This window comes from Phragmites australis, chromosome 9, assembly GCF_958298935.1.
Source record: "Phragmites australis chromosome 9, lpPhrAust1.1, whole genome shotgun sequence".
In the NCBI taxonomy this organism is placed as follows: Eukaryota; Viridiplantae; Streptophyta; class Magnoliopsida; order Poales; family Poaceae; genus Phragmites; species Phragmites australis.
The window spans coordinates 23,487,706-23,506,392 of NC_084929.1; the positions used below are offsets into that span (position 1 = coordinate 23,487,706).

General features: G+C 44.8%; 1 protein-coding gene and 1 pseudogene across 1 annotated transcript; one reads left to right on the top strand and one right to left on the bottom strand.

Moving 5' to 3' along the window:
• The first annotated feature begins 1,579 nt into the window (after positions 1-1,579).
• Positions 1,580-6,095, top strand: LOC133928837 (kinesin-like protein KIN-14J). Its single transcript, XM_062375334.1, has 13 exons — positions 1,580-1,905; positions 1,987-2,121; positions 2,211-2,296; positions 2,547-2,640; positions 2,731-3,060; positions 3,214-3,493; positions 3,570-3,731; positions 3,927-4,142; positions 4,244-4,281; positions 4,433-4,596; positions 4,672-4,785; positions 4,881-4,922; positions 5,010-6,095. The coding sequence occupies exons 1-13, from the start codon at positions 1,839-1,841 to the stop codon at positions 5,814-5,816; spliced, it is 2,535 nt and encodes an 844-aa protein (XP_062231318.1). The 5' UTR covers positions 1,580-1,838; the 3' UTR covers positions 5,817-6,095.
• Positions 6,096-6,315: 220 nt separating this feature from the next.
• Positions 6,316-17,717, bottom strand: LOC133928838 (cyclin-P3-1-like; annotated as a pseudogene).
• Positions 17,718-18,687: the final 970 nt, after the last annotated feature.

The following is an 18,687-nucleotide window of genomic DNA, read 5'->3' on the forward strand; positions in this document are numbered from 1 at the left end:
TGGGCTCCGACAACCACGGCGCTTCGGCCGGGAAGGGCCTTCACCACGAAGACATCGTTGGTGCCGCCGTGCTCGTCTTCGACGCCCCCGGCAGCGCCATTGCTTTTGCTTAGTACCAGGCAGCCATATCGTCATCCTCACGTGTGGGGCAGCCTGCAGACGTTATTGTCATTTCTTATCCTGCTGTAATTACTGAATCGAACATACTAATCACAGCTTGTTTTTCTCTTGGAGATCAATAATATGCTCTAAAATTATGTTTCTTTTAATATGATTTTAACAACCACTCAAATTCTGATCATATCGGATTGCTCTGAGAATATGTGTGTGTGCTCTCGCTAATCTGGTACGTGATCATAGATACAACAAGTGAGACTCGTAAAGCGTGAATGGAAAAACTCATGGTTGTTCACGTTCAAGTTTATCGACGCCCGCAGTCATGCCGTCGTGGTGCAGGGCCTCTCCTGCCAGAGCACCATCGAGGTCAAAGATGGCCCCCGGTGAAGGCTCTTTCTGGCCGGCGTGGCAGTCGGAGACCTCGCCGGACATGGCGTCGTGGAGTGCCATCGTGATCAACAAGGTGCCGGCGTTGTCGTCTTTCCGACGGCCATTTCCATCGGAGTGCCGTCGTGGTCGAAAGGCCAAACCGGCCTCTGGCCATGGTGTCGTAGAGCCCTAGTTGAAGTAGCAGAGCGAAAACAAGAATCCTAGTTGTTAAATTCTGATTTACTCATATGCTTGTTAGTTTCGTAAGTATGGGAATCGGGAGTGGAAGGATTGGTTAATGGAATCCCTGGGTTAATGAGGTGATTAATGGATGAATGCATCAATATTAGTATTGCCACGTGTCACTATTGGAGGGGGTCCATCTTGATGAGGCAGAGACCTGGTCTCACAGGATTTTCTTCCGTGTGCAAGCGCCTGCACTCGCCCGCGCTATGCTCCAGCGTGGCAACAAAATCACGTAACCTCCTCCAGGCGCCTGGCCACGTGGCCACGTACATGCGTTGTGTATGGCCTAATGTTGAACGGAGGAAGCTACTAGTAACTGTTCCCTACCAACCGCAACTCAGTTCATAGGCTGAAACAGTTTCAAACAAACAAAACAAAAAAAATCAAGCCCACCCCAAACTGTTCCTTCCGAGAATTCAAACCAAGCCAATCCATGAGATCAGTCCATTCACACCTAAACAAGAAGAGACTAAAACAAAACCCAAACTATTGCAACCGTTTCATCCTCAGGTTTAGTCCTAGGCGTTTTCTTGATTTGCCTAATTTAAATTGTAAATAGAAGAATTTTCGTTAGGATATAACATAGTCTAATTCAAATGTCAGTTACAGAGAATTGAACGTTAGCTCAGTTGGGTGAGCTATATAGTTAGGAGCTGCCCGGCCGAGGTTAAGTCTCGATTCTCACGTCTTCTCATAAGCTAAGAGTATTTTATTCTCCGTGCTCTATAAATATCAATTACCAACCTAGTTCTTAGTCCTTCGAAATAACAGCAACCAAATCAGGCCACCCCACTCAAAAAAATCCAGGTCGCAGATCGTCAATCCGTTCACCGCAACGTGACATCATTGGCCGCACGCAAACGGGAAAAAAGGGGGCAAAAATAAATAGGCGCGGCCTCTCCTCTCCAACGGTCGTCTACCCGAGAGGCAGACCCCGCAGCGCATCCACCCCCACGGGTCCAATTCAAAAATCGAATCCTCCGCTCCTCCCCCGTCTCATTTCCGAACCCCATTCTCTTCCGCTCGCTCGTCTCCCAAGCCGGCGATTCCCCAAGCTGGGACCCAGCGAGCGAATCCCCGCCTCCCCCGATCCTCAGATCGAGGCTATGGAGGCGGATCCGGCCGCAGCGGGGACCTCCTCGACGCCGCCCTCGCCACCGCGGCAGCCGCAAGGTACGCTTTCTTGATTGTGTGGCGAGCAGTAAGGTTTCTTGGTGGGTGCGGGTGTCTCACGGCCTGGTGTTTGCTTGTCAGGCGAGGGCGAGCGCGGCGCCGTGGAATCCGCGGATCCCGCGACCCCAGGTCGATGCGCGGCGAGGGGAGACCCGAACCCCGCGCCGCCGCCGTCGCCCGCGTCGGCCGCACCGCCGCCACCTCAGGTGCCTCAAGGTTTGGTTTCTTGGTCTTGTAGCGAGTAGCGAGTAGCAGCTGCCTAGTAGGGTTTGTTGGCGTCCGTCTTACGGTGGGGAAATTGCTAGGTGAGGAAGCGGCTGCGAGCAGCGAGGGGGAGCAGGATAATGAGGTGGGGGCAGGAGTAGGGGAGGCTCTCCGAAGCTTCATGGAGGTGAGGAGGATCTTTGGATGCTTATTTGTGGTGACCTAGAATTCTCAAGATTTCTGCTCATGCCTATTCTTGATGCGAAACTGAAATTTGACCACTCGGGGAAATCGAATTAGAAAATCATTACAGGCATGAAACCAAGTGGTAAAATGTCAACTTTCCCCTTCTTGATAGCTAAGTATAGTTGAATTTGGTTCAGGGGCAAAGGTTTCGAGGTTCTTTGCTTCTGATTTCAATGTGTCTTTTCTTACAGGAGTTCGGTGATCAAGGAGAGTACTGCCTTATCCTGTCGCCGCAGCTGAAGGAGATTGCCACTCCTGACCGCCCTGCTGCCCTCCGCTTCCTCGGTACACAAACAAGCATACACATGCCTCGCTTAAGGATTTGAAGCTTTTGTGCTCCTACAATTATGGTGTTTGGTCTTTGTTTGTGTGTAGGGGAAAAGTATAACAGCCTCATGGAGCGGTACAAGAAGCAGTCGGCCAATTGTGCTGAGGAGTGTGCGCCTAGATACGGTGGCCTGAAGAAGAAGTACATGGACGAGTGCGCAGAGCGGCGGCGGCTGTACAACGAGCTTATTGAGCTGAGGGGGAACATTAGGGTGTTCTGTCGGTGCCGGCCTCTGAGCGCCGACGAGGTCAGCCGTGGGTGCTTGTCCGTGGTTGAGATTGACCAGTTACAGGAGACTGAGCTGCAGTTTGTCCCCTCCGAGAAAGAAAGGAAGGCCTTCAAATTTGATCATGTTTTTGGCCCAGAGGATGATCAAGGTATATATGTGAATGATTACTGATTACTGAAACTGTAGCTAGTGGTAGTTGTTTAGCATGCAATCATGTCAATCAAGTGCTTTTGGCAAGCTGCATAAATACGTGTTTAAGGACAATGCATTTGACTGTTTGTATTCCATTGTTTCTCTTCAGAGGCTGTGTTTTCAGAGACGGTGCCTGTTGTGAGGTCTGTAATGGATGGCTTCAACGTATGCATCTTTGCGTATGGACAAACAGGAACTGGGAAAACGTTCACTATGGAAGGGGTTCCAGAAAATCGGGGTGTAAATTACAGGGCTTTGGAAGAATTGTTCAGGATGTCAGAGGAGAGAAATGCGTCTGTTGAGTACACATTTTCAGTGAGCATCTTGGAAGTCTACAACGAAAAGATCCGAGATCTGCTTGATGAGAGCAATGAGCAATCATTGAAAAGGTGCATTTCCTTTCTCATTTATGCTGAGTTGATAGTAGATTTGTTGCTAAAGCATAACATCTTGTTGCATCCCAAGGTTGGACATCAAGCAAAGTGCTGACGGAACCCAAGAGGTGCCTGGTTTGGTTGAGGCTCCAATTTACACCATAGATGGCGTGTGGGAGAAACTGCAATTTGGCGCTAGAAATAGGTCTGTTGGATCAACCAATGCCAATGAACTGAGTAGCCGTTCCCACAGGTGAGTGCCGCAGTGTTTCACCACATATATAGTACTCATTCTAATTCATATAGATCATAATCTAGGATATGCTCCCGTTTTTCATTTTTTCATGATCGATCGTTAGCAACTAGATTCAATTTTGTCTACTTGGCATAGTAATGACATTACTACAGCACTGAGATAATGGTACCTAAACTTGTGTTCTATTTGCAGCTTGGTTAGGGTCACTGTTAGGAGCGAGCATTTGGTGACCGGCCAGAGGAGCAGAAGCCACATGTGGTTGGTTGACCTTGCTGGAAGTGAGAGAGTAGCTAAAACTGGAGTGGATGGAGATAGGCTGAAGGAGTCACAGTTCATCAACAAATCACTCTCTGCCTTGGGTGATGTTATATCTGCCCTTGCCTCAAAAAATTCCCATATCCCATACAGGTCAGTCCTATTCACGTACTGAAGCATCTGCCCTTGCTAAGCTATTTAAAGAAGCATAGATTTGGTCTCACTACCTCCATTTCTTTTGTGCTATCAAATAGGAACTCCAAGTTGACTCATCTGCTCCAAAGCTCATTGGGTAAGTTTGTTTCCTGATATTACTTATGTGGCAACTGAACTGGTTTATAGCTAAATGATGGATTTTCATTCCTTATATTGATTTTCATTCATGTACTAGAATGTCCAAACACAAAAACGAAGATACAAGTTTATTCGTTCAACTTTTACAGGTGGAGATTGCAAGACTATTATGTTCGTGCAGATAAGCCCAAGCTCTACAGATTCAGGAGAAACTCTCTGTTCACTTAATTTTGCTAGTAGAGTTCGGGCTGTAGAACATGGCCCTGCTCGTAAGCAAGTGGATCCAGCTGAAAGTTTGAAGCTCAAGCAGATGGTAATTTAGTTATTTCATCACTGAAAAGTTATGACACGATATAAGCAGCTATATTAACTGAAGAGTTAATTGCAGACTGAGAAACTTCGGCATGAGGAAAAGGAAAATGCACGATTGAGTCAAAGCTTGCAGTTGATGCAGCTCAAATATGCTTCTCGTGAGAATGTCTTCAGGTCACTAAATGAAAAGGTATTGCCCCGAGTTTCATTGTATTGACTTGGATTCTATTGGATACCTTTAGTTATAGAACTAAATGTTAATACAAAAAATATTGTGTGCAACAGGTTAGGGATGCTGAACAAGCATGCAAAGCTTCTCAACAGCGGGTAAGTAGGAGAGTCAGTTCTTTTTAATTCCTGGAAGACTGGTCCTGCGTGTATTCTAATCTGTGCTCATGACATTTTTTTGTACAGATTAGAGAACTGGAACATGAATTAGGTATTGAGAAGAACGCTGCTAGGGATTCTGCTAGATCATCGAGGCCGCCGCTTGTTCCTATGAGGCTGAGGCAACCTCCTCAGGGAAGGAATAGCAACTACTTGCCACCTTCAGGTCCTTCTAGATCGAGGTTCAGTAAAGCACCCACAATTCAGAATAAAGAGAACGTTCCTGTGATGGCGAGCAAAGCACATCCTGGGGCCGATAAAGATAAGGCTGTCGGTAAAGCACGGCGTGTATCCCTGACACCAGTGATCCGACAAATCCCTATCCAACCCAAAAGGCGATCCTCGATGGCGATACTGCCATCTCTGAGCGAGCAGCTGTCTGTGCTTAATGAAAAGAGAGCAGTGTCTCGACTGTCTCATGTGCACATGCCAAGAAGATCAGTTGCTGCGTTTGGTTCAGTTCCAGGAACACCGCTAGCACTAGTTGACGCAACCCCAGATGGCAGAGGAGGAAAGCTCAGGAGGATCGAGTTCGGCAGCAGTAGCAAGTTCACGAGCCCTCCGATGCTGGCCATGTGGAAGTCAAGGAACAATATGGCAACACCACAGCAGAAGCAGAAGCTGGGAGTGGCATCAGGGTCTGGAAACCCAAGCAAGCTATGCTTCAGTATCCAGAAACGAGTGACTCTTGGCTCACCTGTTCGATCGAAAGCTGGTGTCCTCTCTGGTGCTGGGATCTTCAACCCGGCTCTGCGCGAGAAGACGGTAGTGGGGAGAACAGGCAATGCGCTGCGGGTGCTCAACACCAAGAGGAGACAGTCTGGTTTCATCTAACTTGAACTCTGGAAATGAGAGTATAAGATACAGTGGATGTTTGGATGTTCAAACACTGCTACAGAGCTGGACTGCTGATAATGGTGATAATGCTCATGCCTGGGAGTGAGCGTGTTCATAAGGAAACCGTGCTAGGATTGAAACTTCTGTTCTTCTTTTCATCTTCTTTCTGAGGATTCTGCTTAGTTATTAGTTGATAAGAAAACCGTGTTAACATTGTTCATTGAAATCATTGGTTGTATGCATTCGTTACTCGGATTCGTGCTTGCTCGAATTTTTGATTTTTGTCTGTTCGTCTCACGAAATATTACCAATTTGTCTCACGAAATATTACCAATTTAATTCATGTGAGGACATCATTCATGGGATGGCATACCCTGAGATCGCAGGTTAGCAATCAGGCCTGACGATTTCCAATTAAACTACAAGATTGGATTGCATCAGTGAACTGAATGTGCCCAGACTCAAGAATTGTCATTTTGAAACTCATTGGGGAAAAAATTCGATAGCGTAGTTCACTAGAATTAGTGTTGTAGAAAAGTAAATAACAACCGTACTGACCAATAGACTCAGAATAATTTGAAGTAACCTGAACGCACAAATGCCCAGACTCCATAAATGTCATTTTCAAACACATTGGCCAAAGCTAGAAACAGTGTAGTTCACAAGAATTACAGTGTTGTAAAAAAGTAAATAACAACCCAACTAACAAATTGCCTCAGAACAATTTGAAGTAATCTGAGCGCTCAAATGTCAACTAAAAGAATATCAGTACTTAGACCCCCACCCTTTTCAAAACTGCCGGCCCTGAATCAGATACTTCAGCTACATCCTTGGAGAGCCTGAGTGCTGAATCTTTCAGCACTAGCTCGTACTTGCAAGTCTCATCAACACTGCTGTTACAACCCAAGTGTCTAGTCCTGTTGGAGGCTTGGACATGAATCGGTCTCTCTAGAACAAGAGCTAGCGTTTCCTTTTCCAACTGCAAGCAGTAGCTATGGAACGATCTAAATTCACTTTGAGCCTGAAGTCCAGACTGAATAAAAAATCTAGTTCAAGTCTTCATCTCTCTTGTGCTAATGCCTCCAATCTTTCGTAGTATGCATTGTTCAAAAACCTGCAAAAAAATATATTACAAAAGGTTATTGGAAAACATGTACATATTGTTAGGAATAGCCTTTTGTATTCTATAGAAGTCATATGCTAGTATGTATATATATACATATGAGCAATATGCAAAGAGACCCTTATAGCATGAGGATATTACACAGGTACAATAAATCACAATATATCTCTTTGTCGGTGGAAGGATGCATAGGCTCCATTGGAAGAACTAGGGAAGGTGGACAAAGAATGTCGCCGGCCAGAGAAAACACCCTAAAGACAAAGCCCACGCATGCGAATGTGCATGCTGCAAGAAATCCCAGTAGTTGATACCATAAAAAATCACCAAGCACTGAGGAACTGAAATGGTTGTAGCGAAAATGACCCTATTAGGCTATGATTGTGATTTTAATGATTAGTGACAATATAATTAATGAGACTAACATGTCTATCAAGTGTATGTTTTAGTAGATCTCATGAATACAATATATAAAGAAGTCACCGTAGCTAGGACAAAGTTTGGTTGAATTGGAGAAGTTCCAGGATCAATATATTCATCAGATGGTCCGGTGCTGAAAGAATTGTATGCACTAGAGCTTTATATCCAGAGGTAGTTATACCTCACCAAATGGATCGGTGTCAAATAGGCAGAAGCAACGGAGCATTGTTGATAAAGAGGAGAATGCAGATGGCTTCACTGGATTGTCTGTTGATCATCGGAGGATCACGCCGGACTAATTTTTGCAGAGAATAATCCAAGCACGGAAGAACGAAGATCAACTCACCGGAAGGTCTGGTGCCTTTGTTGTACACACCGGATACCTCACACCGGAGTATTTCCTGCAGAAACATTTCCAAGAGTTGAAGATCGAAGAATACATCACTGAATGATCCGGTAATAGATGTTGTGTACATCAGAGGCTTACACCAGAGCAATTTACACAGAAAGGCTACATAGGCTAGGATGGCTCAAATGTACTCAACGGATAGTCCGGTGATGGAGATACACCGGAGTGTCCGGTATTCACAGAGGCTTTGAATAGAAGTCCAATGGTTAGTTTCTGAAGATGTACTCACCGGATGATCCGGTGTTAGTACTACTGTTTTCATCAGATCATATGGTGTTAACAGCTTTTCTGAGCCTTTGAATTAACGCCTAGTGCGCGAGTTTGAGGCTATAAATACCACTCCACTCAGTCTTTAATGTGTGGCATACTGCTGAAGTTTAGAGGAAGCTCATACACACTTGAAAAGACATTCAAGTCAACAAAATGCTTAAAATGATCATCTAAGGCAATTAAGCACAAGATTAGAGAGTACTTAGTGCTTATAGGCCTAGAGTGAGTTGTAGCTAGATGTTGTAGCTTAAAGAAGGGATCAAGGAGTGATCTTAGTTTGTACCAAGCAGTATGCCGACGTCTTGGAGTCTTAGTGACTCGTCGGCAATTTGAGCCGGAGTTGTTCAAGCTTGTTGACCCTTCGACTTGGTGTGGAGCAGCGATAAGACGTGTATGGGAATGCGAAGACCTTTGACTTGGTGGCTCAAGCTCCAAAGTGATCACGGTGGCAAGCGACCGGGAGAGAGGCTAGTGGTGAGGCCTTGTCTTGGTGGCTTAACGGCTCATCTGGCTTGAGGCCTTGCTGAAAGTGCCTAGAGGGGGGTGAATAGGCTTTTCTGAAAATTAAAACTGAAACAGTGGATTAAATCGGCCGGATACTCCGGTGAAGGTCGGATACTCCGGTCTGGTCCGGAGTCTCCGGTCTATACAGGAAATCTAGAACAACTACGAATTAAAGTAAGTAGCTAGAATCTATAGTTGAAGCTAGGTCTACTGGATATCACAGAGCTAAAATATCAATTACCACTAGCTAGATGATCACTAGGGCAATTTGTATGAAGAATCACAAATTCACACGATTAAGCAAATTGCACAAATAAGAACACGAGAGGTTATCCCGGAGTTCGGCCACCTCACAAAGAAGTGCCTACGTCTCCGTTGAGGAGCTCACAAAGAGCCAGGTCTTTTCCAACCCTATCCTCTTCTAGCGACCACAAAGATCAAGCTAGAATTTCCTTACTCAATTCGAAGATGATTACAAACTTCCCGTGGCACTCCACAAAGTTTGGGTGCTCTACGGGCGACGCCTTGCCATCTAGAAGCACGAAGCTTCAAGAGTAATGATCACAACGAATGCTCGAGGAAGAACTCAATGCTCAAGTGGCTTAAACCCTCTCCAAACACAAACTCACTAAATTTTGCAAACTTTGCACTAGAGGTGGTTGGAGGGTCTTTGAATGCTCTTAAAGTGCTCAATGAGTCTAGAGTTCACAAGCAACAGCAAGCTTTAAATGCCATGGGGTGTGGGAGTATTTATAGCCCTCTCTAAAAAACTAGCCGTTACTGTTCTGTCAGACCTGACTGGAGTATCCGGTGAACACCGGAGTATCCGGCCCCAAATCCAAAAACAGCGTCAGAACGGTCACAGAATGTTTCAGAACTAGCCGTTACAATTCTGTTAAGTTACCGGAGTCTCCGGTCCTGACAGGGCTTTCAAAAAGACTAAGTCCGGAGACTAGCCGGACCCTCCAGCCTCTCCAGGTACCGGAGTATCCGATCAACACCGGAGACTCTGGTCTTTTTATCAAAAAGATTAAATGCTAACCGAGACACCCCTGCCGGAATCTCTCTCGGAAACTCCGGTTAAAACTTATCCTCCTACCGGAGTATCCGGTGAACACCGGAGACTCCGGTCTTTTTCAATTAAAATAAAGACTTAACCGAGACTCTCTGGCGAAGTTTCCCTCGGAGACTCCAGTCTTTTTCCAATAATAAATCGGAACCGAGACTCTCTGCCGGAGTCTACCTCGGAGACTCCGAACTAAACATTGAGTACCGAAGTATCCGGTGAACACCAGAGTATCCGGACTCAGTGAACTTTTGCAGAACTAACTCGGTGTCCGTGGGTGAGTGTGTCTCTCAACTTGTTGGTTCTAAAGTATATTTTGAGCATTGAGACACTAACCAAGCAATTAAATGCAACTCTCTTAATAGAGCGACTATCCTAGACTCAATTTCAAAAATAAAAGAATTTAAATCCTATTGAGTACTCTTAGTTGCTTCTCCTTTCGTTTCGACGGGCGTCAAACGTCATATATCTTCTCAACAAATACTTAAACCTGTTCATAACTTAGATAAATATATTAGTTCCTTAATCGTTTTGTCATCAATAAGCCAAAATCCACTTAGGGGGTCTAGATGCACTTTCACTTGCCTTGGTGGCTTAAGAGTTATGGTTGGGTGCCAACCAAGAGTATATTTTTGATGGAGCTCCAACGTGAACTAGGGGTAGTATTCATACCATCGATACCATAGGATAAAAATCCCTTGTGCCGAGTTTGCTCTCTTTGCCTTATTTACGCTTTTGTATTTAAATTCTTGCAATTTACCTTCCTAGATAGGTTTCAATCTCTTTTGAATGGTAGAGTAGACACACTAGATAAATCTAGAGCACATTTAGATAGAAATTGAGATAGGTTTATCTTATAAATATTTTAGAGACAATTTGGTTAGGTTTCTAAGTGTCCTAATTCACCCCGCTTAGGACGTCACCGATTCCTACAACGGTGTCTGACTACATCCTGAAGAAGTGGTGATGGCAAAAGCACAAAGGAGTAGCGACGAGCGATAGCAAGAGCCCAAAAGAGTAGTGACAAGAGCGCAAAGAAAAACGGCATATGCTATTTTTTTTTTTTTTACTCTAGAGTCACGGCTCGAGAGATGGGTCAAGTCCCAACTCTAACCAAACAGATCCCAATTGAGGTGACTCCGTGCAGCCAGCGGCCAGATTCCGATTGGATCCAAGGAAGACAGCGGCGGTGCTTGGCGCAACGCACTAGAGGCAGAGCCTGGTGAAGAGACGGACGAATCCAACGGGCAGGGGTACAGCTTAGTGGGGAGGCGGGCTGCGTGGCGTGATGTCGCCTGAATCCGGCGGGAGGGGGCTGGATCCGGCAAAATAGGGGCGCGACATGGACAATTATGACTGGGACGAAGGCGGATCCGGCCGGAGATGAAACCAGCAACGACAAGACGACCGTGTAGAAGGAAGAAGGAGAAATCGGTAGGGAGAGAAATCGACGGGCGGGTGGGCTAAGATTGGGACGAGTTGCTGCATCCCTAAAGAAATCCTAGCTCTAATAACATGTTAGGAATAATAACTTGTATTCCATAGAGGTCATAGGCCAGTATATATACATGTCCATGTGAGCAATATGCAAAGAGCCCATTATAGCATGGAGATATTACACAGGCAAAATAAATCACAATATATCTCTAACACATATGTTTGTCTTCCTTTTGGGATTAACAAAAACATCATTAATAAAAGTTGTAGTTGCTGTGGTGCTTATTAACTCTTAAGGAACTGTTTTTATAATAGAATGTTGTTATTTTCCTATGACTAGAGTGGGATTCATTAACTGGTTTGATGTTCATCGGCCATAAAACCGATTAAGAGTCATCCATCTTTATGCCTTTTATCTTTCTCCTTCCCTCACTAATGAGGAACCCTAATTAACTCTCAGACCCCACCACATCCAAGGTAATGCCCCATAATAACATTTTAGTGGATGATATAGCTGAAACTATCCTGTTATTTTCTGTAGCAACGCTAGGTTAACTGGTACTTTACTAAAAAGTACCTAGGACTAACAACCCTTCCGAAGTACAAGGTTGTTCAATGCAATGTAAAATGGTTCTACGCAGTACAAGATCCAGGTATCATATTCTAGACATAACCTAGTTCACATATATCCTGAGTCCTGACTTGTCAACATCTCACTGACCAAACAAAACAAGGTGTATAGAAGACCTAATAGCAATCAAAGGATCAAATCAAAATATACTTCAATGCAAACTAGATATGTGAATAGTGTAACTGAATTAGCAGCTGCAGTGGGTTCTTAGTACTTACGAGTCATCTGTGAATTTGGCAGCAACCACAACACTTGTAATTAGCAAGCGATGAACACTAAATGACATCATGTAAATGTTTGTTTGCTGTAGATATGTCTCCATGTAGATAAGTCCCGCAAGATGGGCTGCACTGTGCATACTTGAAAATGCATTCTGCGTCGAGCTTTATACCAAGTTCTGGCACCCTCTGACCATGGAAGATAGTGGATGAGTCTTTTATCTTATTGGAACCTAGTAACTCTTCATTCCTCTAAACTGCCTTGTCAAGATACACTGAAAGAAGAAACAGAACCTTTGGAAATGCAGCATCTTCTTCCTTTGACTGTGGTACTGTCAAACCCAATGACAAGTAGCTCTCCAGTTCATCACTAGCATCAGTTGTAGATGACCCCATTGCCATAGGCAGACATTAGTACTGTAAACATAAAGCAATTTGCACTCAACAAACATTCGGTCCAGCAGATACTATGAAAGGGGAAACACAAGTACAGAACTCAGATACCAAGACATAAATTATATCTACAAATTAGGGGAAACTCAACAAACGCTAGTTTGTTCTCGTTTATACGAGATCTCCTTGGAATGCAATTCTCAACACCAGTCATTCTCCTAAGAACGACCGAAAAACTATACAGCCAACTAACAGCACGAGGTTTTACTTCACATTAAATGAGCACTGCCAAGTATCAACTATATTTGGCAAAGGAAAATATCACGTAACATAATTTAAGCATAGCACGCATGGGCATGGTTCTGTAACGCGGTGAATTGAACAAGGTTTTTTATTCCCTCATTTGGAACTAGACAAAAGAACAGAGAAACGGGTTCCAAAAATACCACAACAAAATAAACATCGAATAAACCCTATTCATGTTTGGGCAATACCGATTACTTTTGCCATCCTAAGTGTTAAACGAGATAGAGTATCTGAACGTTTTCAGTTATCTGTTGCGACACTGTATCAGTGTCATGCAACTCGTTTATCTCCCTCTATCTCTAATTCTGTTGTAATCTAAACCCCTTGTACAAGCAACATATGAGTATATAAAGAGATGAGAACCCTGCGATGGTTCCTTGCGAAAAATACTCATCTAGTTTTTTATGGTATCAGGGCCATAGCAAGATTCACTGCCATGACTACCGAATCTGCATCCACGAACAACACCGCTCCAGCCATTCCATCCAATTCGTTTTCATCCATCCCAGTTTCCACACCATCCTTTAGCCAATTCACCACCGTCAAGCTTAACCAAGACAACTTCCTGCTCCGAAGGGCGTAGATTGTTGCCTATCTGCAGAGCCAGCAGCTGCTCGGTTATGCCGATGGCACGGTGACGAAGCCCGCTTGGCTTGTCGCTGTCAGCACTCAAGATGGGGCAGCACAAGTGCCAAATCCGGAGTACGCCAAGTGGTTCCGGCATTATCAGTTGGTCCTCAGCGCCATCCTTTCGTCTTTAACGGAGGAAATCCTTAGCCAAGTGGTTTCCAAGACCACGGCCTCTGAGGTTTAGGCAGCGTTGGAGAGCAAGTTTGCCTCACGCTCCCGGTCACGGGTCATTCAGATCCGGTTCCAACTCCCCAACCTGAAGAAGGGCATGACAACATCGGAGTATTTTCACAAGATGAAGAAACTCACCATGGCCTCGATTGGTCGCCCAATGTAGGAAGATGAAGTCCTCTCCTGCATTCTCACATGACTTGGAGAAGATTATGACTCCTTCATCATGTCCATGACGACACGTGCAGAGCCCGTATCTCTAACGGATATGTACGACCACCTTATTAGTTATGAGATGAGGAAGGAGCAGTCCAACACCGAGAACCAGATCATGTCCTCTACCAACAACGCGACCCGAAACAATGGTGGTCGCGGTGGTGGGCGTGGCAGAGGGCGTGGTCGTGGCAATGGCAGTGACAATAACCATAGCAGTGGTGTGCCACGCTAGAACCATGGAGGAAGCAAAGCCAACTTCAACTCAGGGAAGCCCACGTGTCAGGCATGTGGGAAATATGGTCATGATGCATTGAGGTGCTACTACCGCTTTGATCACTCTTATCAGGCTGAAGATCACAAGGTCACTGTTGCTGCTCAAGCTGGGCCCTATGTTGTCGACAACAACTGGTATGCTGATTCGGGTGCCACGGATCACATAACCAGCGATTTGGACAAGCTTACTGTTTGTAAGCGCTACACCGGCAATGACCAAGTACAAGTTGCAAACGGAACAGGTTTGCCGATTTCCCATATTGGCCATGCTAGAGTGTCTTCCGAAACTTAGCAAGCACTTAGTGTCTGTTCATAAGTTTTCTTATCCGACAATAATGCTTACTTTGAATTTCATCCAAATCATTTTTGCATAAAGGATCGAGTCACAAAGGAAACTCTGCTTCACGGACAGTAAGCTTGTCCACTCTCATCGGCACAACTAGCGCTCGCTCATGCATCTCTAATCTCCACCAAAATTTCTCAAGAACTCTGGCATCAGCGTCTTGGTCACACTGCCACTCCAATCGTTCAAGCTACTCTTCAGTCGAATAATCTTCAGTCAGCGTCCAATAATGTAGACTCTGTGTGCAATGCTTGTCAACAAGGAAAGATACACAAGTTTCCTTATAGTGTGTCTAGTCGTGTTACTCCATTTCCTCTTGAACTTATACATTCAGATGTACAGGGTCGGCTATCTCTTCTATAAATGGCTATCAATATTACGTCAGTTTTCTTGATGACTTTTCCAAGTACACATGGATATATCTCCTTAAACATAAATATGATGTTGAGGCTGCATTCTATCAGTTTCAAAATCATGTTGAACGCTTGGTAGGACATAAGATCTGTGCCATTCAAACGGACTGGGGAGGAGAGTATCACCGATTACACAAATATTTCACTAGAACTGGTATTGCTCATTGCATATTAATAGAACGGTGTAGTAAAAAGAAAGCATAGACACATAGTAGAAACTGATCTTGCTCTTATGTCTTAAGCCCATCTTCCAGTTCAGTTCTGGGATGAGGCCTTCTTGACGGCTACTTTTCTCATAAACCGGTTGCCAAGCTGCACCATTGAAAATGCTACACCTATTGCTAAGCTCTTGAACATCACACCAGATTATTCGATGATGCACACATTTGGTTGTGCATGTTGGCCCAACTTGGGACCATACAATACTCAAAAATTATCTTTTCGTTATCAACGGTGTGTGTTCATTGGTTATAGCAGTCATCACAAAGGGTACAAATACCTTCAGCCTTCATCGTGCATATGTGTCGTGTTTGATGAGTGGTCTTTCCCTTTGCATCTGATGCTATTCCTGCTCCAAACAGTGCCTCAAATCCAAACGCTATCACTTTGCCAAATCTCTCTATTCAGTCCTTGTTGCGTACTTCCACTCAACCACCTGCACCTAGTTCAGCATTGGGTAATCACAATACTTTGTCTCTTGATGCAACTAACATTGATAGTGCAGATGATAGTAATGCAGAAACATCAGCTGAGAGTGCTCAAATGAGGGAGGAACTATCCATACCACCTGAACAAGCAGCACCAGCTCGGCGCACTAGAGCTCAAGATGGCATCCATAAGCCTAAGGTTTATACTGATGGCACAGTGCGTTAGTTTTGGAGCTGCTGTTGCTGCAGGCCAAGCTGAACCGGAATCTGTTGAACAAGCACTTGATCATCCAAGGTGGAGAGAGGCTATGGACAGTGAGTTTGAGGCATTGGGCAGAAACAAGACATGGATCTTAGTGCCACCACAGCGTGGCAGAAATATCATAGATTGCAAATGGGTTTTTAAGATCAAATAGAAGACAGATGGCACTATTGATCATTACAAGGTGCGCTTGGTTGCAAAGGGGTTCAAACAACACTATAGAATTGATTATGGTGACACGTTTAGCCCGGTTGTCAAACCAGCCACAGTGAGATTGGTCTTGTCTCTCGTGGATGGAGCCTTAAGCAAATAATGTGCAGAATGCTTTTCTACATGGGAAGCTACAAGAAGAAGTATACATGCGTCAGCCACCTGGATATGAAGATCCAAAACAGCTAAATTTTGTGTGAAAGCTTGAGAAGGCGTTATATGGGCTCAAACAAGCTCCTAGAGCTTGGTTCTTCATATTGAGTGAGAAGTTACAGGAGTTGGGCTTTCATCCATCAAGAACAGATGCGTCACTGTTCACCTGCAACAAATCTGGTGTGGTCATATATATGCTAGTTTATGTTGATGACATTATTATTGCGAGCGTCAGAACAAGCAACTGAAGCTCTCATTCAGAAACTTAAGCAAGCCTTTGTAATCAAGAACCTTGTCAATCTCAGTTATTTCTTGGGCATAGAAGCTACTCATACAAAATCTGGTATGACTCTTACTCAAAAGAAATATACATCAGAGTTGTTATTGAAGACAAATATGCATAAGTCAAAACCAGCCTCAACACCTATGTGCACAACCGAGAAGTTGTCAAAGGATGTTGGTCAGCCCTCTCTGAAGCAGAAAATTTTGCATACAGAAGCATAGTAGGAGCATTGCAGTACTTAACTCTAAGAAGACCTGATATTTCCTATTGTGTTAACAAGGTTTGTCAGTTTCTACAGGCTCCTACCGATGGTCATTGGTCGGCGATAAAGTGTATCTTGCGTTATGTCAAAGGCACCGCAGATATGGGACTGGTCATCAAGAAGTCAAGTTCGAGTTTGTTGAGTGCCTTCACGAATGCGGACTGGGCACGTAACCCAGATGATAGGCGTTCAACCAATGGCTTCGCAGTTTACTTCGGACCAATCTTGTAGCCTGGAGCTCTAGGAAACAAGCTACAGTTTCCAGATCAAGCACTGAAGCGGAGTACAAGGGACTAGCTAATGCCACCAGAGAGTTGATTTGGGTTCAGTCCTTGCTCAAGGAACTTGAAGTTTATCAGTCAAAGCACCTGTTTTGTGGTGTGATAATTTAGGTGCTACATACTTGACAGCGAATCCCATTTTTTCATGCGGGGACAAAACATATAGAGGTGGATTTTCACTTCGTCAGGGAATGAGTAGCGTCCAAGGCACTTGATGTCAGGTTTATATCTTCGGCTGATCAAGTTGCAGATGTTTTCACCAAACCCTTGTTGAAGGTTGCGCTGGATCAAGTTGTGTGCAATCTCAACTTAGCTTCCACCAACTGTGATTGAGGGAGGCTGTTAAACCAGATAAGAGTATCTGAACGTTTTTAGTTATATGTTGCGATACTGTATCACGTCATGCAACTTGTTTATCTCCCTCTATCTCTAATTTTGTTGTAATCTAAACCCCTTGTACGGGCAACATATGAGTATATAAAGAGATGAGAACCCTGCCATGGTTCCTTGCGGCAAATACTCATCTAGTTTTTCAGTGAGGAATGTTTTGCCTCCTTTATAAATCTAATCATTCATGGAAAAAATATAGAAAAAGGATAAGGATTTGGGGAGTAACTCCACAATGCAGCTGTGCAGCCCAAATGGCCAAATCTACACAACTCCCCGCAGATCACGAGGACAAGTGAATCCCGCTTCATTTTACGCACCTAAATTTGGTCCAAATCGACGGCAACTGCAAGAACAGAGCTTACAGTTCTTAACCTAAATGCAGCTTGCTGGAAGTTAGGGGAACAAAATCAGAGCCAGTGCCAGAACAGTATCTTAATCCAAATGCCGCACCATTTGAGCAAGTTCTGTAACTAGGGATCTAAGCTTGAAGAGAGAGAGAGAGAGAGATTCCTACATCTTGCTCCAGCTCTGACAGCTCTGGTTCGGGAGGGGGGCTCCAGGCTTGAGCTCACTCGCTAGTCTCCTCTCCCTGCAGATCCGGATTCTCTAACATCAACGTCGTAATGATTTCGTCGCTGACATGTGGATCTGACCTCACGCATCAGCGACAACGTGCGATATGCGCATGGGTCCAACCCCACACGTTAGCGACGGCGCGCGCGTAAAGATATCCTCGTCCCTACCCTTGAGGAGCAGGTGAACAGCTTACTCTTCGGATGTGGCTCAAACAAAGACGCAGAACGCTAGAGACCCTAGAGAGAGATAGACACTCACTGCTCCCTAAAGAAGAGCGGATATGATATGTGACATGCCATTATCACATGACAACAATAATGTGGCCTCAGCTTGTCTCTTAAGACTAACGCATGCCATAATCATTACTTATTAGATAATGATAATAATTAAATAGGCCAATGAGAACTTGGAGAAAAAAAGGAAATCAAGTGGCGGTCCATGTGACGAGTCACGCACACCTTCAGGCTCCAGCGCGGTCACTTTCGTTCGCTTCTTCCTCCTTAATCCGGAGCCGCAAAATGTTGGTGTCAGTGCGACGAACCGGGGATCAGGAGAGACAAGGCCAAGGCAAGCTTATCTAGGCGACGACCAGCACGAGAAGCTGGAATCGGAAGCGGGTGCGTTCGCTGATTTGCACCGAGCTTCGTAGTACTAGTTGCCCATGAGGACAGAAGATTGGTTGCCGGAGACCGGCAGCCGGGGCTCGCATCGACAACGCCTTCGATCCGGACACGCTTAATGTGATACTACTATGTCTACTTAAATAATTTATAAACAAATCTTAAAAAACTGACATGTCAGTGAATAAATACCCCTACCCCGTAAATCAAGCCATCCCGACATGCTTTTGAACCAACCTGTCCCGGCCTACTCCCATCTTTGTCCTTGTCCTTGCCTACTACCCATCTTTGATCCTCCCCGGCTCCATACATTCATCATTCATCCATCCATCCATCGAGCCATGCCTTGCTGGAGCTTGGAACA

What these genes read in the sequence shown, in the direction of transcription:
- LOC133928837 (XM_062375334.1), top strand. Translation starts at nt 1,839, where the DNA reads ATGGAGGCGGATCCGGCCGCAGCGGGGACCTCCTCGACGCCGCCCTCG. An exon ending in CTCTCCGAAGCTTCATGGAG is followed by an intron (nt 2,297 to 2,546) that starts GTGAGGAGGATC and finishes CTTTTCTTACAG; the next exon opens with GAGTTCGGTGATCAAGGAGA. An exon ending in GCAAAGCTTCTCAACAGCGG is followed by an intron (nt 4,923 to 5,009) that starts GTAAGTAGGAGA and finishes TTTTTTGTACAG; the next exon opens with ATTAGAGAACTGGAACATGA.